Source organism: Pelophylax lessonae (genome assembly GCF_965119305.1).
Source record: "Pelophylax lessonae genome assembly, chromosome: 11".
In the NCBI taxonomy this organism is placed as follows: Eukaryota; Metazoa; Chordata; class Amphibia; order Anura; family Ranidae; genus Pelophylax; species Pelophylax lessonae.
The window spans coordinates 28,105,156-28,132,803 of record NC_138778.1 but is presented as its reverse complement, the minus strand read 5'-3'; the positions used below and the strand labels follow the sequence as shown (position 1 = coordinate 28,132,803).

General features: G+C 44.5%; 2 protein-coding genes across 2 annotated transcripts in view; one reads left to right on the top strand and one right to left on the bottom strand.

The window, feature by feature from the left end:
* The window catches only part of CHAD (chondroadherin), a 14,618-nt gene extending 1,651 nt beyond the window's left edge, over positions 1 to 12,967 (top strand). Inside the window, exons 2-4 of the mRNA XM_082272492.1 lie at positions 9,173 to 9,336; positions 9,420 to 9,565; positions 12,633 to 12,967. Of these exons, the coding sequence (XP_082128618.1) occupies positions 9,173 to 9,336; positions 9,420 to 9,561 (306 nt within the window). The 3' untranslated portion in view covers positions 9,562 to 9,565; positions 12,633 to 12,967. The remainder of the gene's footprint in view (positions 1 to 9,172; positions 9,337 to 9,419; positions 9,566 to 12,632) is intronic.
* Positions 1 to 27,648, bottom strand: part of ACSF2 (acyl-CoA synthetase family member 2) — a 117,491-nt gene that overhangs the window by 21,715 nt on the left and 68,128 nt on the right. The window contains exons 7-10 of the mRNA XM_082272488.1: positions 26,989 to 27,087; positions 26,755 to 26,903; positions 21,521 to 21,609; positions 17,458 to 17,534 (exon numbers count right to left, since the gene is read on the bottom strand). Coding sequence (XP_082128614.1) covers positions 17,458 to 17,534; positions 21,521 to 21,609; positions 26,755 to 26,903; positions 26,989 to 27,087 — 414 coding nt within the window. The remainder of the gene's footprint in view (positions 1 to 17,457; positions 17,535 to 21,520; positions 21,610 to 26,754; positions 26,904 to 26,988; positions 27,088 to 27,648) is intronic.

Genomic DNA, 27,648 nt, shown 5'->3' with positions numbered 1-27,648 from the left:
TTATTGTATTGTAACTGTATTGTCTCCCTCTAACATTGTAAAGCGCTGCGTAAACTGCTGGCGCTATAGAAATCCTGAATAATAATAATATATAATTTTGAAGACATTTCAAGCTAAAAAAAAAAACCTCTTTAACATCACGGAACACGTCCAGTTGAATGTGACTACTACTACATATACCATGACTGGTATAAATGACAACCTTCATAAACAAATATTGCTTTACATTCCAAATGGTGATGGGAATGCAAAGGGTTCATCCCTTAGGCTTGCCTTTAAGGTTGGTTTAGCCAAATATGCGACCCCCATTGCAGTTCAAAGAGGTAATTGGGGAAAACTGCTAATTGGTTCTGTGCCAGTGATTGGGGGTAACCACAGAGCTCCCCATGGCATAAGATAAAGGTCATTTTAGGAAGCAAGATTAGTTAAGATCACTATAAATTGACATAGCGAATAAGAGCATGTTGAAGGCAGTAAATGTCCATTTCAAGCACAAAAACGTAACATCCCTCCATTCATCGTCTATTCTCCCAACAATGACAATGCTCCCTAGTGAGAAACTAATTGGGGGGTAACCAAAGAGCTCCCAATGGCAAGGCATTAAGGTAATTCTAGGAAGTAAAATAAGATCACTATAAATTGACATCATGAATAAGAGTATGTTGGAGGCAGAAAGTGTCCATTTCAAGCACAAAAACGTAACATCTCTCCATTCATCGTCTATTCTACCAATGATGACAATGCTCCCTAGTGAGAAACTAATTGGGGGGTAACCAAAGAGCTCCCGATGGCAAGGCATTAAGGTAATTCTAGGAAGTAAAATAAGATCACTATAAATTGACATCATGAATAAGAGTATGTTGGAGGCAGAAAGTGTCCATTTCAAGCACAAAAACAACATCTCTCCATTAAGGGTCTAACATACGTATTTTCCGGCGTATAAGACGACTGGGCGTATAAGACGACCCCCCTATTACATGATCTACCAGTAATACTTATACTTAGGTTACCTTGGAGATATTATACTTGGCATATAAGACAACCTCCCATTTTTGGGGGATTTTTTTGAGGTTCAAAAGTAGTCTTATACGCCAGAAAATACAGTAGTTAAATAGTTAGTCAGGTTGAATAAAGACACAAGTCCATCTGGCTCAACCAATAAAAAGCAAAAAACAAAAAAACAGCATTGAAAACCCAACCATACTATCCCATATACACAATTGTATACACCCAGTTGATCCACAGGAAGGCGAAAAAACCCCAGCAAAGCATGATCCAATTTGCTACAGCAGGGGAAAAAAAATCCCTTCCTGATCCCCCGAGAGGCAATCGGATATTCCCTGGATCAACTTTATCTAAAAAATGTTTAGTACCCACTTATATTAAGTACACCCAGGAAAGAATCCAGGCCTTTTTTTAAAGCAATCTAGTGAGCTGGCCAGAACCACCTCTGGAGGGAGTCTATTCCACGTTTTCACACGGTTAAAAAACTTTTCCGTATTTGGAGGTGAAATCTGTTTTCCTCTAGACGTAAAGAGTGCCCCCTTGTCCTCTGTGTTGACCTTAAAGTAATCAACTCAACACCAAGTTCACAATATGGACCCCTTATGTATTTATACATGTTGATCATATCCCCCCTTAATCTCCTCTTCTCGAGAGAAAACAACAACGCTCCCTCAACAGTGGTTGATTTACTAAAACTGGAGAGTGCAAAATCTGGTGCAACCGTACATGGTAGCCAATGAGATTCTAACTTCAGCTTGTTCAATTAGGCTTTGACAAAAATAACTGGAAGCTGATTGGTTTCTATACAGAACTGCACCAGATTTTGCACTCTCCAGTTTTAGTAATTCAACCCCATAGGGTATTTTCAGCAAAATCAGCTTCTGATCCTAAAATTTTCCAGACCAAAAGGAAAACAATTGATCAAAACTGATGTCTGTTTGATATCTGTACGGAGAAAGGACTGCTTTGGCCACTTAACTGTTCAATAGATATAGCTCCTCCAAGCTCTAAAAAGATGTACATTATCCATAGGGGCTGATTTACTAAAACTGAAGAGTGCAAAATCTGGTGCAGTTCTGCATAGAAACCAATCAGCTTCCAGGTTTTTTTGTCTAAAGGCCCGTACACACGTGCAGATTGTCGGCTGAAAAGTTTCGGCCGACGACCGATCGGCCGATTTTCGGCTTGTTAGTATGATGCTTCCGACAGCGCACTTTCGGCCGAACAGAATCTGTCGTGCAAGCATTAAAATTTTTGTATGCCGACACCAGAACGGCCGATTGTTCGCCAGTCAGTACAGAATTCGGCCGACAGACAACAGATTTGCAAGACTGGGCATGCTCAGAAAAGAAAAAAGACAAGGAAAGTTAACCATCACATGACATCACTTCTGCAGTCGGCTGTTGTTGGCCGACAAAATTTGTGTGCAGTCTTTTGCAGTTTTCAACAGACACGACAGCCCTGGACAAAAGACGGCCAATCGTTCGGCCGACGATCGGTACGTGTGTACGGGGCTTAAGTTTAACTGAACAAGCTGAAGTTAGAAGCTGATTGGTTACCATGCACAGCTGCACCAGATTTTGCACTCTCCAGTTTTAGTAATTAACCCCATACTGTTGGCCTTTTTCTTTTTGATATAACTTAATGCATTTTCAGCAAAACCACAAAAATATAATTAGCTGTTGATGATCAAAATATATCTAAAGCCAAGAAAGGCTAAAACCCCGGTCAGTTTTTTTTTGCATCATTTAAAAAGATTTCCAAGTAGGGTTTCCAGAGAGTTTGGAGAAGCAAGAGACATGTCCCCTTGCCCTACTGGAAGACTTACCTTCTATTCCTGTTTTGGTGACAACACAAAATGCTTGCATTTCCCTCCTCCGTTTCGGCCCCAATGACATGTTGGCTTCATATATACGTATTTAAATACCCGTTTAAGGTGTAAAGTATGTGCAGATGTTATACCAAAATCTTGGCATTTTCATCGCAAGGACCAAAACCTATTCGTCTTTAGCTTCCGTATTTTGAAAATGCGCCTTTTTTTTTATATTTGAGTGTTGAAAGAGTTAATTTCCAGTTTCAAACCACTGTTTCTTCTTCCTCCTGGATAGGAAAAGGGCAGCCAGTTTTTCCCCTTCAAGAACAGTCTGTTTATTGACAGGATGTCTCCCATGCATCGGCCTCCTCTGCTCCTCACAATGCAGTCCCTGTCTGGGACTCAGAGGACTCGCGGGAGGGGCACCTGTGCTCTCTCATTCCAAAATAGCAAAGAGAAATGACGGATTAGCAAACAGAGACACTCTGAGCACCGGTCAGGAAAATTCTAAGTTTGCTCATTTATGACAGCTCACCTCTCAACTTTCCGAAACAGCAACTAAGGACATATTGTAAAGTCACGGTTGCACATACACACAACGATAATCAGTGATGGAACCAAGTATTGCTTGATATTGGGAGAATTGGGAAGTGCAGTGATTCATTTCTAATCTGTCCAGCTCAGGAGATAATTGCATTATCCATTCAGCATCCCAACCTTTTTAAGTCACCTTTTAAAGTATGCAAAATCTCAAGACAACCCAGTCTAAAATGTGAAAAACGTAAATGTTACTTATCAATGGGAGCCCTGAGCCTGGCATGATGCACACAACAACCCTGATGAAGGTAACTTCATGTCAGAAGCCCCTTTTACATCATAGGTTCCCCCATCACATCAGAGCCCCCCACTTTACATCAGGGTCAACCCTTCAATTCAGAGGTCACCCTATTAATGAGAGCCCCACATCATATTAGAGTTGCCCACTTTCACATTGGAAGCCCCCACAACATCAGAGGTCCCTCATCATATCAAAGGCCTCCCTTTACATAAGTCAACCCTTCTCTCCAGAGGTCACCCTATACATGAGACCCCCCCGATCACGTTAGAGTTGCCCACTTTCACATTGGAAGCCCCCACCACATCAGATGTCCCTCATCATATCAAAGTCCTCCCTTTACATCAGCCAACCTTTCTATTCAGTAGGTCCCCCATCATACCAGAGGTCCCCATTTACATGAGAGCCCCCCATTACAGAATTGCCCCTATACATCAAAGGCCAGCTACACATGAGTCCCCCCAACGATTCTAGGACAATATCCCCCCGGACAATATCCCCCGGACAATATCCCCCAGGAAACATCCCCCCTGGACATAATCCCCCCCAGACAATATCCTCCCTGGACAATATCCCCCTAGACAATATCCCCCCTCTAACCCTAACCCTATGTCCAGGGGGATGTTTTCCAGGGGGATATTATCCCGGGGGGATGTTGTCCCGGGGGGATTATGTCCAGGGGGATGTTTTCTGGGGGGATATTGTCCCGGGGGATATTACCCGGGGGGATATTGTCCTGATACCCCCCCAACACCACAGCCCCACACATTCTCCCCATTACAAAGAATCCAATCACACAGTCCGCTCTTGACATCAGAGCCCTACTTTTTGGCCCCAGCAGCACAGCAAAGGTTGGGAGGGGGAAAAGGTCCTCCTTCGACATATCCTGAATGCTCAAGGTAGCCTTGCATGCTGCCTGCCCTACATCAGAGTCATGGCCAGCCATCGAGACGGCTGCCATTCCTTTAGCAGTGAAGAATGTTACATATTTTGGCCCTAGAGCAAGGGTCTCCTGGGGGCCAGATGCATTCCATTGACACCAACAAAAGGGCATAATTTCTGCCACTGACAACAATGGGGTGCTATTTCTCCCACTGACACTAGCAATGGAGCACTATTACTCCCCCAAATACCAAAGCTGGAAAAGGTCCTCCTCCGACGTATCCTGAATGCTTGAGGTAGCCCTGCATGCCGCCTGCCCTACATCAGAGTCATGGCCAGCCATCGAGACGTCTGCCATCAGCACTATTACTCCCCCAAATACCAAAGCTGGTGCACTGTTTATTCCCACTGATACCAGAAAAAAATGATATTCCTGCTGGCCACAGTCTGGCCCTCCTAAAGTTTAAAGGACAGTAAACTGACCCTTTTTTTAGAAAGTTTGGAGACTCTTGCCCAAGAGTGCCACTGGTTGTTATGGTACTGGCGGCCAGCACATCCTCACCATTGCAACTCATAATGCTTATTGAGGGCAAACTAGCGTTCGTGCTCGCAGCACCTTGGGAAACCTAGATGGCACCTTGATCGAGAAACACTGATCCAAAGTTTAGATATCCACTGACACCCAGCAGGCCAATATCAGTAGAAAAATTCTTTTTCCTAGTTTGATTTTACCGACCGACATTATTTGCACAAGATCTGCTTGGGTTCCTCACCTACTAAGATAACATACAAGTTCAGGAACAGGTGTTCATATTGGAAAATTACCAATCACCTTCTGTAAAATTTTGGAAATTGACAATAATTACAGTAAAGCGTTATATTTAGAGTATACGTTCACTGATACACACTAATATAGTAAAGTACAATCTAGTATAGTCTGACAGTATTAGGCCCCTTTCACACAGGCCCGCCTGTCAGTTTTTTTGGCGGATCTGAACGGTCCCCCCATGCATCCCTATGGGGCATCGGATGTCAGCGGAGACATCTCCGCTGACATCCGATCCGTCAAATCTGGACGGATGGAAACCCTATTTTCCATCCGTCCAACGGATCGGATCGGATGGGTTCGGATGAGAACGGACTGACGGTGCCTAAGATGCCTTAGCAAAAAAAAAAGTTCCATGTGATGGCATCACGAAGTTTGAGCCCTGTTTTAGATCAGCGATTTCCAACCAGTGACTTGTGATATAAATGTGGCTTTCAGCTATCTCAGATGTTGCTCATAAAAGTCTTGGCAGCCTTGGAAATGCCAGTCTTGTTTAAACACCAGCCTGAACAACCAATCAAGAGTTACCCAGAATGGCTGCATTACACTGAGCAAAATTAATGTTTTTGGTAAGTGTCCTTGACAGGGCCATGCATGGTTGTTGAGAGCTAAATGCGGAACTTTGCACCCCTCTCCTGCCTCCTGCTGACAATGCATGTTGTAGAATATTATTATTATTATACAGGATTTATAAGGCGCCAACAGTTTGCGTTACAATGTGAGGGAAGACAATACAGTTACAATACAATTCAATACAGGAGGAATTAGAGGGCCCTGCTCGTCAGAGCTTACAATCTAGAAGTGATGCATGTACTACCCTGCCTGCTCTGGCATGCCCATAGTTGGCATGGAGGGTGCACTGTGCATGTGTAGTCATTCCCTCGCTTCTTAGCAGCTGGGGGTGGGTAAAGCAGTTTCTCACACACTGTGTTTTTTGTGTCAGATGTGGACAGTAAGGGCACAGGGGGCAGACAGTGGGCATGTTGGAATGTGGCATGCAGGAAGTAGGTGTTAAAGCAGACTGAAAGTCAACGCCTGATAAACGAAGGCCACAGTTTACTAGTTGCCCAACACCAGTCTGGAACATGCATACATTGGGGTGCTCACCAAGCAGTGCCCCTCCTCCTGTTGGGTATGGGCATTGCATCCCCTGGTCCCAGCCCTGAGGCTTTGCCACTAGCAGAGGTGGGTTTCAAACTGCTGTAACCCTCAGTTACCCTTTACACCTTATTTAAAAACCTATATATGAAGCCAACATGTCATTGGGGCCGAAACTGAGGAGGGAAATGCAAGCATTTTGAGTTGTCACCAAAACAGGAATAGAAGGTAAGTCTTCCAGTAGGGCAAGGGGACATGTCTCTTTCTTCTCCAACAAATAACTGAGCTGATAAACTAACTTTAGACGGTTGCCGATTGATAGCTATGGGTTACAGCTTTTGCACTGCTAGCCACACATGCTACAATCTCATTGAATAAACTTAACTATTGACCAATGTCAATTTTCATCCCATCGATTAGGCTTTCTTACTACATAGATGTTGGTAAATCTGATTTATTGCTCATATGTGCTGTGCCTCATTTAAAGTCCCAGGACAAAAGTTGGTTGTATGGAGATTTTATGAAGGGATGGAGGGTGGGTGCACTAGGCCACGTTCTATTTTGTTACATAAATCTGAAGAAGAGTGTACAATCATGTAATATGTGTAGCCAATAAGCAGTATGGTTTATTGTAGAGCACACTCCCAGCTGGGTGCAGCTTGATCTACTCACTGCTATGGCTGGCCCATATTCATGGTGGCTCTCAGCCATCTAGAAGAGCACAGCCCTGAAAAAACTGTAAAAAGAGCACACAGGAGAGAGCATACACCTGGTGCACTACCAAGAGATTTATTAATAAACTGAAAAGAAGGCTAAATCCATACTCACAAAAGTAGAATAAATGCAGGCATTGTATCACATTAAATCATGATCCAGTGCTGGCATCACGTGACCTGACCCATGCACCACCACTGCTAGCTGACGGGTTTCGGGGGGCGCACCCCCTTCATCAGACCTCCGACCTTAGCTCTGAGGAAGCTTGCCATTACAGTGGTGCACAGGTCAGGTCACATGACACTAGCACTGGATCATGATTTAATGTGATATAATGCAAGCATTTATTCTACTTTTGTGAGGATGGATTTGGGTTTCTGTTCAGTTTATTAATAAATATCTTGGTACTGCATTAGGTGTTTGCGCCCTCCTGTGTGCTGTTTTCTACAGTTATCTATCAGATTCCCCTATCTGAGAAGGACTGCACTGATGGAGCATTACATTTGAAGATTGAGGTTATCCACACAGCATTTTGGCTTTGTGGCACTCCTCTGAGCGCTGGCCCGGGGGGGGGGGGGGTTTGGGGGGGTTGTTTTTTTTAGTACAGCCCTGGACATGAGTATGAATGAGTTATGTGGGGGACACTCACTCCCACTTACTTCCAGCTTTAGAAGAGTGAAAAACAACAGTATTTACATCTTGGCAACAAGGCATTGCATGGGGATTGCTAACTGGGAGTTTTTTAGGCCAGGCTTCCAGGGGGTCCTACCTAAATGGTCTACAGCAGGGGTGGGGAACCATTTTTCTGCCAAGGGCCATTTGGATATTTATAACATCATTCGGGGGCCGTACAAAATTATCAACTTAAAAATTGGCCCGTTATATTAGGTTGAACATTAAATTAATTCACCCCTAATGTGATGGCTGGAACTGCTTCTCTTTGGTGAGGTGTGTGATGTTAGCTGGTATTGATGATGCTGAACTGGTTTTCCAGGTTTGCGTCGGTCAGTCTTGAGCACAGTCGACTCTTTGTGGTGGTACGTTTTGAAAATAACTGCTGGTGGGTACTGCTGGTGGGTACTGCTGGCTGGTACTGCTGATGGGAAATGCTGGCTGGTACTGCTGTGGGTACTGCTGGCTGGTACTACTGTGGGTACTGCTGTGGGTATTGCTCGTCCAGGCTGGTACTGCTGGCCAGTACTGCTGTGGGTACTGCTGGCTCAGGCTGGTAGTGCTGGCTGGTACTGCTGGTGGGAAATGCTGGTGTGAGACTCAGGAGCGGTGCCGTGCTAGAGGAAGATAGAGGTGATGCTTCCTGTATTGGTCACAGGTGGAGTGCATTTGATATCACTCCGCCTGTGACTCAGACTGTCAGGACGGAGCCAGAACTATACAGGAAACATTGTCTCCGTTCTGACAGCCCAGCTGAAAGACACAGAGTCAGCGGCACGGGGGTCAGACCAAATGGTCACTAATTTTACTATTATAACTGTAGACCAGGGGTGGGGAAATTTACGGCCCGCAGGCTGCATACGGCCCACGGCCATAAGTTTCCCCACCCCTGGTCTACAGTTATAATAGTAAAATTATTGAACATTTTACAAAGCTGCACAGATTCTTAATACCTACTGGTGCTCTTTGACTGCATAGGCTGGAAAAGCAGCAACTTTTGTTTGGGAAAATCTAGTTAAGATTATTCATCTTTCTCCCAATCTGCTGGTGGTTGGACTGGACGATGTTCCTTTGACGCCTAAAGGCAGCCTAAGGTCCAGAGACTGAAAAAGAGCTTCATTTTCTTTTCTAATCTTGGCTGAAGCATCTCAGTAGGATCCCAGATGGAAATTTCCAATGGCATTCCTTTAACAGCTAAAGAATGTGGGGAGCACACGGAGTGGGTGAGGATTCTGGAGAGGGGGATGTAGACGTGTGTAATGAGCGAGGAAGAGGTGGAGTGTTTGTTCCTACCGCAGCGGCCAAACCTTCACATTTTTCGCTTTAGTTTTCAGAAAAAGCTTTTGTTGGAGTCACGGCCCTGAAGAGTCTGAACATTGAAGGAAATAAGTTAAGCCAGCTTCCTGCCAATGCCCCATTCTCCTCCCTGCAGAACCTGACACTAGCAAACAACCCTTGGCACTGCTCCTGCCAGCTGGCAGCTCTGAGAAGGTACATCAAAGAATCATACAGAGACGAAAATATCTCCCGTAACACGGCGCCGACCAATCCTAACTATGCTTCTTCCTATTTAGGTGGATTGACGGCAGCCGCTCTCGTCCAGACGCCACTTGTGCGAGCCCGGCTCAATACCGTGGGCAACAGCTGCGTGACACAGGTGCCTTCCGTGGGTGTAAACAGCCAGTAAAGAAATCAAAAAAAGGAGAACGACATTAAACAGGTAAGGTGATAGAGCACAGTATAAGTATCCCAAAACAGTAAAGATAAAGGCATTCATTTACAAAACATTACCTTCTGTATCACCAGCTCCCTCTACTGGCCAAAATGCAGAACTAATTCCGCTTTATGATTTTTTTTAAAATGATACTGCATGTTGGCCACTAGATGGAGCTGATAATACAGGCATTAATCTCTTATGGTGACATTTTCTTCAGCTTGCACGAATGCTTCAAACATTTGCGCAACAAATGTTTGATAAATAGACCCCAGAGTGAAACCCTAACAATAAACTTTCTTTTATTTGGTTTATATACCACTGAAAGTGCAAAAAACAAAAACCTGCTGATCCTGCCAGAAAACTAGTGAGCCGATACCCTCATATGCTCTTTGTCTTTGCCAAAGTTTTGTCATTGTTTCCAGTTTCATCTTTGGACTTGAAAAGGTGGAGAGGAGTAGGTCTAATGTAGTCCTTTCCAGGGTAACAGGGTGTCTTCTTCCCCTTTCTCATATAACAGTGTTCAGTCTAGCAATTGACTCCAAGCAATGCATTCTGGGAGGAGGTCACATGCTCCCCCATACATGGAAGCATCAGGTCTTAAACTAAAAAAAAATTGTAATATATTACAGCTTACCAGTCCTGAGATGTGGTGGTTGCATTGCTTTTTTTATACTTTCTTACACTTCATTTCACCTTGTGAACCTACTAAAAATACACCTTTCTCTCTAGGATGGCTACACTCATTCCACTGTATCTATGGAGGAAGCCATGGTTGTCACCCTTGGCTGCTCTCCTGATTTGGACTATAAACACATCTTCCTCCCTTTATCCCCATTATATGTGAATCAGAAGAATTTGTAATTTAAAAAGGACAGCTTAGATGAAAGATTACATGGTTTTTGATTTAGGTTTGATTTGCGGAAAGTGGCAAGAGATATTTTTTGTGCAAATCCATCAACAAGAACCAAAAGCCATTAACAGGTCAAAAATCTGTCTAAGAACTAGGGATCAATTATCGGCAAAGCCGATATATCGAGGGCCAATATGCACTTTTGCCGATATATCGGAATCGGCCCCTGGTTACCGATATTGCCGATATTTCGGGAAAGTGCTTGTACCGGAGTTGATTTTATGGGGGAATCCCGCGCAATGAAAAAAAAGAAATATGTATATAATAATGAAGTTGCTGCCTGCCCTGAATGCTTCTCACCAAAGTGGGAAATATGAGATGAAATTTTTGTATATAAGGGTGGTGGCGCTACTTCAAATGTAGAGTGGTCTGTATGGTTTATGCGGATATAGTTGTACAATTAGATATAGTGATATGAATAAAAATATAAATATATATAAAAATATATATTTTTATTCATATCACTATATCTAATTGTACAACTATATCCGCATAAAACTTACAGACCACTCTACATTTGAAGTAGCGCCACCACCCTTATATACTAAAATGTCATCTTGTACCGGAGTGATGCCTGCTGCTAGAGGCATCAACCCGGTACCGGCATCCAAAGCCAACGGTCGTCTGTCTTGTAATGACAACCGATACGGCTGAGAAGCCGCTCGGCTGTCATTACAAGGAACGGGAGGGAACATCCCCCCTGCCGCCTTCTGCGGCTCGCCCTGGTCTCCCGTCCCACCGGGAGACCCGGGCAACCAGCCTGTACGGCCGCCGAAAACCCGATCAAAGCCGCATTCGGCTCTGATCTGGTCTCCATGCAAAAACCCGGAAGTGATGTCATGAGTGACATCACTTCCGGGTACTGACTGGCGCCAGATTCAAAAAAATTACAGCCAAACTTGGCGTTTTGAATGCTTTTAAGTGAAGAGGAGGGGTTTGGGGTCTTTTAGAGTACCTGTCAAAAATAAAAAAATTTTTTTTTTAAATGTACAAAAATATCGGCCAATATTGGCCGATACCGATATGCATTGGCCAAAATATCAGTATTGGCAGCGAAAAACGGATATCGGTCGATCACTACTACGAACTAAAAACTCCAAAAGGAAAAATAAAAATCAGCATAAAATAAAAAATAGCAAAAACTAGGAACTAGAAAGCTCCACCTCCTAACTTCAGGAAATAACTGAACTCCTTAGTGCAGATGGGGGGTTTGACCACCTCCACAGGGTGCTTTTAGTATAGTTTGAACCAGCACTCTGCTCATGTAGTTGGCGACATCAAACCCACCCCTCATGTATGGCTGTGTCCTTCAATGAACCAAAGAGAAAATATTCTTAGCCTGAAAAAAAAGAATAATGCAGCTATCACATCTTGGGACTGGTAGGCTGTAAAAAATTACAAGCTTGTCCTTGGGTTTAAATATCTCTGATAGAGTGTTAAGGGAAAGCAGAATAGTGGAAAGTGACCGCATTCACGTTAATGGGTCACGCTCAGTGAGTTGTTCACCCATCGATAGCGATGGGGTATAATTCCTGCTGCGGCAATGAGGCAAAACATAGCAGCTGCAGCATGCGTGCATCCCCGGCACCTTTGTTTTTGTTGTGTGTCACGTTTGTCCCTTTTTTGTTGATTCACTGGCACGACAAGTATGGCGTAGGTCCTCGGGCCTGCCCTGAACGTCTTGGGAGGGTGTGGACATGGCCTTCTGGCTTAGTTCGCCCTCTCTCATGGGGTCTCCCTTCAGGGGAGCCCCATCAAGTACTTGGGGTGGGCTGTTTCGGCAGTCCCCCTGGAGAACTGGGTCTGCCTGGCTTCGGCTGGGCAGGCCATAGTGAGTACCTTAGTCCCCGTCAGGAGTCTTGCGCCCCGGGGGATCAGGGTTAGAGCCCTTCCTTTTCAGAGGAGGGCTATATGTACGCCTTGTGCACTTTTTGTGTGTCTCACGTTTTGCGTGTGTGCACTTTTTTTATGCACCGGGTGTAAGTCTTTTTAGTGTGTTGGAAAAAAAAAAAAAAACCTGTGGCTCAGCCGTAAGGTTTTACCGTCCCTCAACTGCTAGTATGAATAAGCTATAACAAACCAGAGCAGGTTCGACAGAAAATACAACTCCACTTAATTTTAGGTTTACTGGGTGTTACTCTATCATTTCTTTTCCTACAGGCTCCAAATGGACAGTCGGGGGAACTGTGACCCGGGTGACCAGTAAACTACTGACACGTAGGACCTTCAAGACGCTCTTCCCATAACGATGGAGCCACCTTGTATCTCTACAGCTGCCATTTTGCATTTACCAAAGCCATTCCACCATGTATGCATGTAAACTATGTGACCAACTAACAGCCATTGCACTCTTAATCATGTGACCAACTAGGTATGTACATATAAATGTATAGATTATATAAAATATATAGAAATAAATACACACACAGTAATGACAACTAAAACCATTTCAATAAATGTCCACGGTCTCATAAGAGCTTGATTCATGTCAGACAAATAAATCAAATAAAAAAAAAAGTAGCGAGTACGCTAAAGTGGCCGATGATTAACATGTAAAAATAATATGAAAATCATAAAAAATGACAAAAAAATTGAATGGTCAACTGCCAACTGTCTTCTTATGGATGCCAATTTTTCGCTAAAGTCTCCAGTCTGGCCCCACTCCTTGATCACCATAAAAAAGTCTCACGGGCGATGGACAGATCTAGGAATGCTACAGGGACCACTCACTACTCATTCGAATTATTAAAGCCCATAGGTACATTCAGCCCTCAGTGTTCCACTATAGCTCAAACATCAGTTTAGGGTGGTCTGGCCCTTTTAAACCATTAAATTAAACGTTAACTGGAAAACTGTAATAAAGGGGAATTTACAACTAACAGAGCAGTTGGACTGATTAATGTTCACAGCAGCAAATAAAAAAGGTTTTTAGGACCTGTTAGTATTTTCTGTTGAATAAAAGTGGAAATACACTATATGGCCAACAGTTTGTGGACACCTGACCATCCCCCTACATCAAACACCTGCAAGCTGACTCTGGCCCACCAGGTCATTTCATGTGGCCCCTGCAGCTGCGGCACCCCCCTCATCTCCACCCCCACTTTGTCTCAGCAGTCAGCAGCAGAAAGGAGGACAGAACTCCTCTGCCAGATCCTGCGTATCTTCATGGAGCTGCGAAGAGGCTCTCCTCTGCTCACTCCCCCCATCTCAGCAGTTGGCAGCAGAGAGGAGGATAGAACTACCCCTACAGATTCTGCACCTCTCTGTGCAGCCACAGCACCCCATCATCTCTCGAATCTGTCAGCTGATTCCAAACCTCCTCCGGACCCTGCACTTTTTGCTTCCCAGCTCCGCCCTCAGCATCTTCCCAGCAGCAGCACAAGGTAAGGGGGGTGCACTGTGATGTAAGAGGGTGGGGGACTCTGATATCTGATGTAAGGTGGGGGGGGGTTGCTCTGGAAATCTTCTTATGAGAATAATACAATGCTATGCCAGTTTAGCCACTTTACCACCGGAGGATTTTGCTGTCTTACGTCTGGGCCACTTTTTGCGATTCGGCACTGTGCGACTTTAACTGACAATTGCGCGGTCATACAACGCCGTACCCAAAGGAAATTTACGTCCTTATTTCCCACAAACAGAGCTTCCTTTTGGTGGTATTTGATCACCTGTGCGATTTTTACTTTTTGCGCTATAAACAAAAAAAGAGCGTAAATTGTGAAAAAATAACAATATTTTTCACATTTTTTTTATATGAAATTCCCCCCTAAAAAAATGTAAAAATCAAAATTTTTTATCATTTTAGGCCAATTTGTTTTCTGCTACATATTTTTGGTAAAAAAAAAAATCGCAATAAGCGTATTTTGATTGGTTTGCGCAAAAGTTATTGCGTTTACTAACTAAGGGAAAGATTTCTGTCGTTTTTGGTGTTTTTTTTTTAACGAGTAATGGCGGCGATCTGCGATTTTTTTTGCGGGACTGCGACATTGCGGCGGACAGATCGGACCCTTGACTGACATTTTTGACACTTTTGGGGGGTACCAGTGACATTACTACAGTAATCAGTGCTATAAATATGCACTGTTACTGTAAAAATGACACTGGCAGGGAAGGGGTTAATTTTATTGGAGAGGGAGGGGTTAATGTATGCCTGGTGCTTACTGACGTGTGTGGGGGGGAGGTGAGCTATGCTGAACCCTGCAATCTGACCCTGCCTGTCACTTAGGAGATCCGCCCGCTTTGTTTACACAAGCGGGCGGATCTCCAGACTCGATTCCCCGACGATCGGGGAAGAGCAGTGGCAAACGCCGCTGCTCCTCTCCTGGCCTGACTCCCGCTGTGACTGAATACAGCGGGAGCGAGCCTCCGGCGGCGCGCGTGCGCCGCCGAGAAGGGGGAGTGTCTGCCGACATAGGTCTACGTCGTCAGACCTACAAGAGCCACTTTGCCGCAGTAGAGCTCTAGTGAGCAGCGGCAAAGTGGTTAAAAAAGGAGATTCGTACACTGCTGGTATCATCCACAGATTCCACAAGAGATATATAGGCTGAAGAGGGTAGCCGCTCAGGTGAGACAAAGCACTCCTCTGCAGGTCAGATCCGCCATCCAGAAATGTCTAAAACCAAGGAAATTGGACCGCACTCAGAAATAGATGAAATCAAGAATATCCTTTATTCCTCATGAATAAATCCATACAGACAGTGGAATGAAGGAGCAATGTTATCAGCCGCCGGCCGGACGGCTTGGCTCGCCCGCACTCTCCGGTCGCAATCCGATGACGTCAGTACGCCGTGACCTGACGACGTTTCGTCACAGATGACGGTTTTTTGAAAACGTCATCTGTGACGAAACGTCGTCAGGTCACGGCGTACTGACGTCATCGGATTGCGACCGGAGAGTGCAGGCGAGCCAAGCCGTCCGGCCGGCGGCTGATAACATTGCTCCTTCATTCCTGGTCTCTTGTAAGTTATTTTGCTTTTATTTGGAATACATTTTAAATGGTTTTACGCTATGGGAGCCTTCTTTTCTTCATGTTGGTGAACACTTGCAATACCTTTGGATACATCTGAGGAAACAGCACCCCAAGTCAAGGGTCGGGTCCCTGGATGCTTGATTACCATACAGGCTTGACTGCTTTTCTTATTTGGTAAGAGGCGACCCCTACTGGTGTGTCTTGATATTGGCTCCGGGTGGTACACTGGATTGTGATCTGCACATTTTTGTTATACCTTTTTTTCCACATGGTAAGAGGCGAATCTAGCTATAAGAGGTGGTGGTTCAGCACGTAATTTTCACAACATTGTCCTCTTTACCTTGGCTATTCATTCATTGTTGTCCGGTAAGAGGCGACTTCAGCTAGAATACGCCATATTTGTTTTTGATGTTAACCCTTATCATACATTGGTAAGAGGTATCTATCACATAAATTCTTCTTTCTTTTGCATGGTTTACTCCTTATCAATTCACTGATATCAGTGATTAATCCTATTGGTGGAGGTTCATTCATACACTTCAACCTATCCTTAAAGAACACTGTGGTGTTTAATCAATTTTAGTTTGTTGGGTTTTACGCTATTGCGTTTTTTACTTTACTTCTATGATCCAATGACTATTGAGCTAATCGTTCACGTGGGCCTGGATCTACTATCAAGGTGACAAGATTTACCTAGAGAATCTGCCTTTACCTTACCTTAATCTGGTAAGCATATACCCTTAAGGGAGCCTGGTCCTGGATTACATCTTCATTTATTGTTTGGACTGTATGGACTTTACATCTCCATTGATCATAATATAGCGCGACTTAATTTACAAATATACTGTATTTGCAAAGGCAGGAAGGGGGTTGAAAAGGTGTGTGCGGATACGGATATTTTGGTCATCGGATATCGGTATCAGCCGATATTGGCTGATATTTTTGAAAAAAAAATTTTTATTTGTCACAGGTACTGTTGTGGAGGGATCTGGGGGTCAAAAAGACCCCAAACCCCTTCTCTGCACTTAAAAGCATTCTAAACAGGCAAGTTTCGCTCTTTTGAATGCTGTCATTTTTTTTTAAATCTGGCTCCGAATACCCGGAAGTGATGTCATGACATCACTTGCGGGTTTTTACATGGATACCCGATCAGAGCCGAATGCAGCTTTGATCGGGTCTTCAACGGCGGTGCAGGCTGGTTGGGCGAGCCGCGGAAGGCGTCGGGAGGGGGAGTCCCCTCCCGCTCCTTGTAATGACAGTCGAGTGGCTTCTCAGCCGCATCGGTTGCCATTACAAGACAGCCGATCCTTCGGCTATGGACGCCGGTACCGGGGTGATGCCTCTAGCTGCAGGCATCACTCCGGTATAGCACTTTCCTGGAATATTGGCAATATCGGTAACCTCAGGGGCTGATTCCGATATATCGGGAAAAGTACATATCGGCCCCTTATATATGGGATTTGCCAGTAATCGGTGTGCACTATGGGTTCTGGAAGAGGAGGGCTGGAGCGGATTTGGTTGAGCGGTAAAAGGGGTTGCTTGGGATTGCAGAGACATGTTGGGTGATAGTGGAGGGGGTGGCTGACATTGTGACTTACGCATATATTTGCAAACGTGTGCCAACAAAACCCTCTGTTTATAACATGAATTGTTAGACAGGGTCAACTTTTTTGTTTTTTTTACAGGCTAGCTGGTAAGTGTGCTGGGAAATCTTTTGTTTGTGAGTTGCCCTTCCATGTGCACCTAACTGCAAAGGCCAGTTATGGATTGGGGTGGTTGTGACTTTTTTTGTACCGCACTTATAACCTCCTTTCAATACTTAAACCACCCCAATCTTGCTCATTCCGGAACCGGCATATTTTTGCTAGCATACAATAAAAGCCAGGTAACCCAACTGTTCATACACACCTCAACGCCATCATTTGGAGATGTGTAGATGTGATATTCAGGTGTCAAAAAAAGTTTGACCATATAGTGTGTTTCTTTATAAGTACAGTACTGTGTGGAAGCACCTACCATCATATTCCTCATTGTCGTCTCAGTGAGAAGTTTCTTCATGATCTCGGGTGGTACGATGGATCCAGCAATAATTCCTACAGAAAAGGGCCTCAATTACAAAGAGTGGAATGGATTCCACATCGCACAAGCGTTAGGATGCTTAAAAACCCGCTAAAGCAATATCAAAAAGAAACGAACATGACACAGTTGCATAAAAATTAATATTTCTAATATTTTTTGAAAGCTATCAAAATATGGTAGAGTAGCTTGGGGAGATCCCAAGTAGGGTGTGGAAGTAGGTCCTGGGGGATACTGGGGGGCACACATTCATCACACAAGCCGTTGACTTCATATTCCTGCTTCTGGCCCAGACTGGTATACTTTGTATTTCAAGTAGAAGAGAGAGAGACTGTTCTCCAGGATACAGAGTATGCAAATCTTTTATTCCATAAAGTACATGGTCAGACCATGGACTGGACCAGCACCCAGTCGTCAGAGGGAAGATTACTCTCACCTGGAGCGGTGTTACCCTTTCTTTCCATTGTATACTTTGTAGTTTGTGGAGGGTGATCACCAAACCAGGTAACAAAAATAAAGTAGGTGGTTCCCAGTTAATGCATATGGGGGTGGTGGTAGTTGAGAAATAGCTGTGTGTGGAGGGGGGGGGGGGGGTGAAATACAAATTTTCAGGAGTGTAAGCCTTTCTAAACCAGCCTTTCTCAACAAAGAATATACAGAGCTCCAGTGTTGTTAAGGGTTCCTTGAGCAGTGGAGTAATGGCAGATTGTCTACATTGAGCACCAAGGGGCACTGACATCCAATGTATGGATCACTTCTATAATGACCATGTAATCAGGTACTACACCAGGGGTCTCCAAACTTTCTAAACAAAGGGACAGTTTACTATCCTTGAAAATTTGGGGGGGGGGGGGGGCAGACTGTGGCCAGGGAAGTAGAGAATGTCCCGGTTTCACTGGAAGTAAACAGTGTCCCCCTCTTTGGTAACGGGGGGGGGGGGGGGGGTCACCGGGAGGAATAGTGCCCCATCAATAGGTCAATAGTGCCATTGGAAGGAATAGTGCCCCATCATTGGTGTCAGTGGAAAGGATAGTGCTCCATCATTGGTGTCAGTGGGAGGAATAGTGCCCCATCATTGGTGTCAGTGGGAGGAATAGTGCCCCATCATTGGTGTCAGTGGGAGGAATAGTGCCCCATCATTGGTGTCAGTGGGAGGAATAGTGCCCCATCAATAGTGCCAGTGGAAGGAATAGTGCCCCATCATTGGTGTCAGTGGAAAGGATAGTGCTCCATCATTGGTGTCAGTGGGAGGAATAGTGCCCCATCAATAGTGTCAGTGGGAGGAATAGTGCCCCATCATTGGTGTCAGTGGAAAGGAGAATACCCCATGGTTGGTGTCTCGAGAGAGGAATAGTGCCCCATCATTGGTGTCAGTGGAAAGGATAGTGCTCCATCATTGGTGTCAGTGGGAGGAATAGTGCCCCATCATTGGTGTCAGTGAGAGGAATAGTGCCCCATCATTGGTGTCAGTGGGAGAAATAGTGCCCCATCAATAGTGCCAGTGGAAGGAATAGTGCCCCATCATTGGTGTCAGTGGAAAGGATAGTGCTCCATCATTGGTGTCAGTGGGAGGAATAGTGCCCCATCAATAGTGTCAGTGGGAGGAATAGTGCCCCATAATTGGTGTCAGTGGAAAGGATAATACCCCATGGTTGGTGTCTCGAGAGAGGAATAGTGCCCCGTCATTGGTGTCAGTGGGAGGAATAGTGCCCCATCATTGGTGATAGTGGGAGGAATAGTGCCCCATCATTGGTGTCAGTGAGAGGAATAGTGCCCCATCATTGGTGTCAGTGGGAGAAATAGTGCCCCATCAATAGTGCCAGTGGAAGGAATAGTGCCCCATCATTGGTGTCAGTGGAAAGGATAGTGCTCCATCATTGGTGTCAGTGGGAGGAATAGTGCCCCATCAATAGTGTCAGTGGGAGGAATAGTGCCCCATCATTGGTGTCAGTGGAAAGGATAATACCCCATGGTTGGTGTCTCGAGAGAGGAATAGTGCCCCGTCATTGGTGTCAGTGGGAGGAATAGTGCCCCATCATTGGTGATAGTGGGAGGAATAGTGCCCCATCATTGGTGTCAGTGAGAGGAATAGTGCCCCATCATTGGTGTCAGTGGGAGAAATAGTGCCCCATCAATAGTGCCAGTGGAAGGAATAGTGCCCCATCATTGGTGTCAGTGGAAAGGATAGTGCTCCATCATTGGTGTCAGTGGGAGGAATAGTGCCCCATCAATAGTGTCAGTGGGAGGAATAGTGCCCCATCATTGGTGTCAGTGGAAAGGATAATACCCCATGGTTGGTGTCTCGAGAGAGGAATAGTGCCCCGTCATTGGTGTCAGTGGGAGGAATAGTGTCCCATCATTGGTGATAGTGGGAGGAATAGAGCCCCATCATTGGTGTCAGTGGATAGGATAATGCCCCATGGTTGGTGTCAGAGGGAGGAATAGTGCCCTGTCAGTGGTGGCAGTAGGAGGAATAGCGCCCCGTTGTCGGTGTCACTGGCAGGAACTATGCCCCACTGTTGCTGAGAGTGGGGGGAATAATGCCCCAAGGGCCAGATTAAAACAAGCAGAGAGCAGTGTCCAGACCCCGGGCCGCAGTTTGGAGACCACTGCACTACACTGACGATCAAGGTAAGGGGTGCCCTGCATTGACCAGGAATGTAAGGACACACTACACAGACCACCAATGTAAGGGGGCCCATTTTTTCATTGACCACCAATTCAAGGAAGCACTTTTCCACTGACCACCAAGGTAAAGCATGCCCTACACTAACCACAAATGTAAGGGGGTACTCCATTGACTACAAATATAAGGGGACACTACACCGATCACCAATGTAATTGAACACCACACTGACCACCAATGTAAGAAGACACTACACTGACCACCAATGTAAGGGGATACTACACTGACCACCAATGTAAGGGGATACTACACTGACCACCAATGTAAGAAGACACTACACTGACCACCAATGTATGGGGATACTACACTGACCACCAATGTAAGGGGACACTACACTGACCACCAATGTAAGAAGACACTACACTGACCACCAATGTAAGGGGATATTACACTGACTACAAATATAGGAAGGATGCCACAATGACCACCAATGTAATTGGACACCACAATGATCACCAATATAAGAAACTACACTGACCACCAATGTCAGGAGATACTACACTGACTACAAATGTAAGGGGGCACTGCACTGACCACCAATGTAATGGGCCACCACACTGACCACCAATGTAAGGGGCCACCACACTGACCACCAATGTAAGGGGCCACCACACTGACCACCAATGTAAGGGGCCACCACACTGACCACCAATGAAGGAAGAAGCTACACTGACCACCACTAATGTGAAAATAAGCTATATTGATCACCAATGTAACAGGGTCACTACACTGACCACCAATGCAATCGGACACTACACTAACCACACATGTCAAGGGGCAATACGCTGACCAGCAATGTTAGGAAGAATTACACAGATCACATATGTAAGTGGACACCACCCCGACCACCAATGTACAAGACAAGACAATGACCACCAATGCAAGGGGCCACCACACTGACCACCAATGAAGGAAGAAGCTACACTGACCACCACTAATGTGAAAATAAGCAATATTGATCACCAATGTATCAGGGTCACTACACTAACCACATATGTCAAGGGGCAATACGCTGACCAGCAATGTAAGGAAGAATTACACAGACCACATATGTAATTGGACACCAAGCTGACCACCAATGTACAAGACAATGACCACCAATGTAAGTGGACATTAAACTGACCACCAAAGTAAGGGGACACTATATTATTTCTAGCCATTATTGAACTAATTAAAAATATTTTTGTTGGATGGCAAAAGTATTAAATATCGGCTCTTGATATGAAATACTCTAGGCATCTACATATTTATTTATTGACATTTATTAAAGTAAAATTCCTTTTTACAAAGTTTTATGAAAAGCAGCCTGTCACATACCAGTGATGAGAGTGGAGCTAAGAGTTGCAAAGTCTGGTTCTGCCATCATATCAATGTACATGGTTGGGGTGCCGTAAACACTTGAGCATCTGTGGGGAGTTAAAAGAACAGTAAAGGTTACTTATAGCAGTTCCTCCTTTCAGTAAAGCCTCGTACACACGCACCGATTGTTGGCCGACCGATCGGCCATCTTTTGTCCAGTGTTGTTGTGTTGGTTGAAATGTGCTCTAGACTGCACACAAATTTTTTCGGCCAACAACCAACTGCAGAAGTGATGTCATGGTTAACTTTCCGTGTGTTTTTTCTGCTCTGAGCATGCCCAGTCTTGCCGAGTCTTTTGTCTGCCGAAATCTGTACTGACTGACGAACAATCGGCCGTTATGTTGACGGCCAACAAAAATTTTATAGCATGCACACCAGATTTTGTTCGGCCGAAAAGTCGCAGTTGGTTGTCAGAAGCATCATACTAAATATTCATACGAAAATTCACGGCCAACAATCGGTGCGTGTGTACGAGGCTTTAGACTGGAGTGGCTTTGTTTAACCACTTCAATACCAGACACTCCACCCCCTTCCTGCCCAGGCCATTTTTCAGATTTAAGCGCTGTCACACTTTTAATGACAATTACTCAGTCATGCAACACTGTACCCAAATTAAATTTTTATCTTTTTTGAGAAAGATAGAGTTTTCTTTTGGTGGTATTTATTAACCACTGGGGTTTTGATTTTTTGATTTATAAAGGAAAAAAGACAGAAATTTTAAGAATAATCTTTCTTCATACTTGTAGGCCTATATGTACTCGGCTACATTTCTTCAGTAAAAAAAATAACTATAATATTTAGTCTGTGTGAAAGTTATAGAGTCCACAAATGAAATAAATATATATATATATATATATATATATATATATATATATATATATATATATATATATATATATATATATATATATACATACATATATATTTATTTGAGGTACTGACGGCCTATCTCACTTCTTGATGCCCCAAAATGCCAGGACAGTACAAATACCCCAACATGCCCCTTTTTGAAAAGTAGACAGTTAAAAAAACTCGCCATGCCTCTTACTAAATAGCTTAAAGTTGTAATTTTTTGCCACATTTTTTTGGAAAATGGAGAAATTAAATAAAAAAATAAATATTTTTTTTCACAAAGTTGTCATTTAACATCTCACACATGGTTTAGGCATACTTACAATTATGCATCAAAAAACATTCTGCTACTCCCCCTGAAGCAGTAATAGGAGAGAACTGACAGGCTGCAGTACTGCGGTTTGTGTTGACATGTGGTCCACTGTAATTGGTCACAGCAACAACATGGTACAGGGCCAATCACAGCAGCCCTGTACCCCATTCTGTGATCTGAGCTGCCTGGAGGCCGCTCACAAGTTACAACAATGGTTAAAAAGTGCTGATAATATTAAAAAGGGAAATTCTGTTGAAAAAAAGTGCTCCTCCTTCTTGTAATCCCAAGTAAAGGTGCTTTATCATGTGCTGGTGACGAAACACGTAGGGGCGCACATACACGGCACTACCTGACTTCTGCTTCCTGCCAGGTGGAATGCAAGCTGGCTTCAAATGCTACTGGAGCCACAGGATGACTGCGGCTTGACTCAGATTGACAGTAGATAGTTCCTGGTGCCTGGGTAGGCACCTAAGAAATGTGAGTGCATATTACATTGATTTTATTGGGGATTTGTATAAATAAATGGTGTTATGTGATGATACCCTCTCTGGTTTCCTTTGTATGGATAATTGTGATTCAGATGGTGAGCAACATGGGAGACTGACCAGTTATATTAAAAGCATGAAGATTTGCAGTTTTTTTCCCACAAGATAAAGCACCTTTACTTGGGATTACAAGGAGGAGCACTTTTTTTCAACCCTATTGCACCTTTACAGATTATCAGCACTTTTTAAGCACAGTTTGGAATTTATATAATGAAAAAAAAGGAAAATTTTGAAAAAAAATATTTTTTCTAAGTTTTGGTTATAAAATTTTGCAAATAAGTCATTTTTCTCCTTCTCTTATGTCCGCTGATAAGGCTGCACTGATGGGCACTGATGAGGCTGCACTGATGGGCACTGGTGAGGCAACAATGATGGGGAGGTGCTGATAGGCACTGATGAGGCTGGACTGATGGGCACTGGTGAAGCAGCACTGATGGGGAGCCGCTGATGGGGATTGATGGGGCTGCACTGATAATCAATGCCCTGATTATCTGTGAACATGTCTCCTGTCAGGATTGCCAGTTACCGGTGTTCTGCCGAAAACTCCAACTCTCCAAAATCTCCAACCACGTCACTTCCGGTGACTCTACAGCAGCATTAATTGGAGATTTCGACGAGGTGTTGTTTTCACAGAACACCGGCAGCCTATGCAATACGTTACACGACGAGTTGAGTGTTTTTACAGAACACCGGGTAAGTAGGAAAAAAGCTGTCGTCGCCTTAGAGGCGGCCATGTTTTTGGTTAGTAGCCGGCGGACTAACAATGTCCACTCATATTGTGTACCGTAATGTATAGGCTGTCTGTGGTCTGTGAAAACAGCAACTCGTCTAAATCTCCAATTATTGCTGCTGTAGAGGCACCTGAAGTGACCTGGTTGAAGATTTTGGCACTTCCTGCCAGTGGCGGCTGGTGCTCCATCAGTCGGGGTGGGGGGGCAGCAGACGGACCCCCCCCCCCAATCACTTCAGCCCGCACTACCATGTCCCCCCATGCCAGTTTACTTACCTTGCTCCGCGGGACTGACAGGCGGAGGTGGCGGCCGTCCCATGTTCCCTCTCCGCGGCCGTCTCCTCCCTACTTCTTGGCCAATAGGATGCCGTCTCCTTTCAGCCAATCAGGAAACAGGTCTCAGGAGAGAAGAATCAGTGTGGCAATAGCGAATATTCATTCACTATTGACACACAACTGGGTGGGCTCGGGGCGCAGTGCTCTGTGCCCCGAGCCCACCCTTTTTTGAAGCCTATTAGAGCCTCTGGCTCCAATCACGTGTTTCAAAAAAAAAAAAAAATCCCCTATTGGAATCCATGCATCCGGCGCCCTGCATGTAGATTAGGGGGCCGGACGCATGGATAGAGGGGGCATGCTTCCTGCATGCTTTTGGTTTATAGGAGCGTCATTTCTTATGTTCATGCAAGTGTATCTTACTTGTTTATATATAATAATATTGCGGTTTTACACTATTGGGGCTGTCATTTTGTGTTCCATTGAGCTGTAAAAGAGGACATGATCATATGAGGGGGAGCATAAAGGAGGACCTCGGAGGGAAGATAAAATGCAGTTACTCCAATTAAAGGTGAGACGCCCCTGTTGCAAGGGGGTAGTCATCTGGTGAGTGTACACCTGGCAGGGGACACGAGAGGATCCGAGCTCACTGGATGCTTGGACTTTTATCGTAATGGGGTAGCACTAATTCACGTGTAGCACTGCCCCCCACAGGGACTGCTGGAAATTAATTCTGTCTGCTCCCCTGGTCACCAACACATGGTTATAAGTAAATAGAGTTCTTGAATCCCTCCTTGCTCCTGTTGGATCTTCCCAGAAATAAACAGTCAAGGTGTGATGGTTTTTTTGTTGTCTATTGGTAATTGGGATGGGAGAAGGGAATAGTGATATACTCCAACTGAACTATTCACATAGAGGAGGACTTCTATCTTCAGAACTTCTTTAGTGATCAGGAACAGCCAGGCTGTTAATCCACACTGCCACAAGTTTAGATGGGGTTAAGTCTCTTGCTCTCTTTACACTCTGACATATGACTTGGAGATTGATATCTTATTTCCGGGACACTCTCACTAGCAACCCCTCTCAGCTGACACCCGCCCACTGACTATCCTAGGAGCAGGGGCGGCCCCCCTCAGGTCAGGACCCTGGACACAAGTTCCTGTACTCACGATACTGCAGAAACAGGACCTTCAGTGTCTCCCCTATCAGTCAGCTTCCCTGGACCTCTGGGTTCAGCTCCTCTCTGCTACTCTTCTGGCCCCCAGAACGACCCACTGAGGCCACATGGCACCTTTACAAAGGAGGAGGCAGCCGCCCCCTTCCTCCGGGACTCCGCTCCCCAACGAAAGACCTCGAGCCATGTGCTCCTGGCTTTTATACAGTATCCCAACATGCACTGAGGCAACTTTCCCTCTGCCAATATTCAGGACCGTATCAAAAGCCCATGCACCCATTCGTCAGGTTTCCTCCCACTGTCCAACATGCCTCCCTATTGGACCAGTGTGAAACACTCTCTAGACAGAATTAGTTGCACTCTGAGCACACTGAGCAGACCTCACTAACAGATCCTGCTCTCTGGTAGGCAGAGAACAATATAAATGTACCTGCAGCCCCTCTGGTAAGCAGATAGGGCTCAAAACTATACTTTCTCACTAGCACCTACCTAGGAGGGTGATACACATGGATTTATTGAAGGCACCATAAAGACCAGCAATCTCATGTGAAGAATAGTAAAAAACGACAGTGCATGTGGTTTTGTAGTTCATTTATTATTATTCCTAATCACACTGACAATATACCAATAGGGTGTGATACTCATTATTCAGTACATTTGTTTACATTTAGCACTTGCATTTTTTTGCGGTGATGGCACAAATGTTTTTTTGGACAGTATTGGATGATTTTTGCACAGTATTGGATGTGGTTTATTTATTAATTTTATCAAATTTCATTTATTTGAGAGGCACATTTGAGCAGTATTTGCACATATAGTACAAATTTTATGTGGAGCAGCGCCATACCCAATTCCATAAGTATTCTTTGGTTACGGCAAAACACCTTTCCTTGTGCAGTGACCGTGTGTGAGGAAAGTACTGCTGATAATCGGCAATCCTATTAACACTGTGATTAGCCCTTTACCACAATCTGTGATCAGCTGTGTCCAAAGGACACAATTCACAGAGAGCACCAGGTACGTGCCACAGGGGGCATGCGAACAACAGACCTGCACTGTAGCCCGTCTTGCGGTGCGTGGTTAGGAAGTGATGAAATACCACCAAATAGAAAGCTCTATTTGTGTGAGAAAAATGATAAACATGGGTACAGCGTTGCATGACCGCGCAATTACCATTCAAAGTGCAACAGCGCTGAAAGCTGAAAATTGGCCTGGGCAGGAAGGGGGTGAAAGTGCCTGGGATTGAACTGGTTAAACAATGTAATAAATCAAAGTAGAAGACATAAAACAACATCTCAAACCTACTTCTCCTTCGAAACGGCTTCCAACACTGCTCGGGCTTGAAAGCTTGGAGAGGGTAAGACCATAGTGGGACCATATATTACTGATGTGAGGCTGCCCAGCACAGAGCCCATGCAGTGGTACAGCGGCACAGGAAGAGCGACACGGAAGTCCTTGGGGAACAGCAAAGAGATAAGTCAGTTCTAGTTGAAATCTAAGACATGAGGATGCATATGCTGTGTATACTCTGACACTCACCTCTCTCCAGCCGTACCCAAGCCTCGCCCCCACATACTGCGCATTGTTCACAATGTTGTGATGGCTCAGAGTGGCTCCTTTGGGAAATCCGGTGGTTCCCTAAGACAGAATAAGAGCAAATTAATAATAATAATAATAATCAGGACAGAGAAGGATAAGGCATTGCTTTACATATTCTGGAATCTGACCTGGAATATACCCAAAGCCAGCTTAAAAGATATCATCAACGTATTGGAACTAAATTCTAATATATGCTTTAACCCGTTCTGGACCGGAAGGATTTGCCACCTTAATGACCAGGCCATTTTTTGCAAAACGGCACTGCGTTATTTTAACAGACAATTGCGTGGTCGTGCGAGGCTGTACCCAAATAAAATTGATGTCCTTTTTTCCCCACAAACAGAGCTTTCTTTTGGTGGTATTTGATCACCTATGCGATTTTTATTTTTTGCGGTATAAAGAAAAAAAGAACGACAATTCTGAAAAAAATATATATACTTTTTCCATTTTCTGCTATATAGCATTCCCAAAAAAAAAAAACATTTAAATCAAAATTTTTCATAATTTTAGCCCAATTTGTATTCTGCAACATATTTTTGGTAAAAAAAAAACAAACAAACAAAAAGCTTATTTTGATTGGTTATCGCATCTACAAACTAG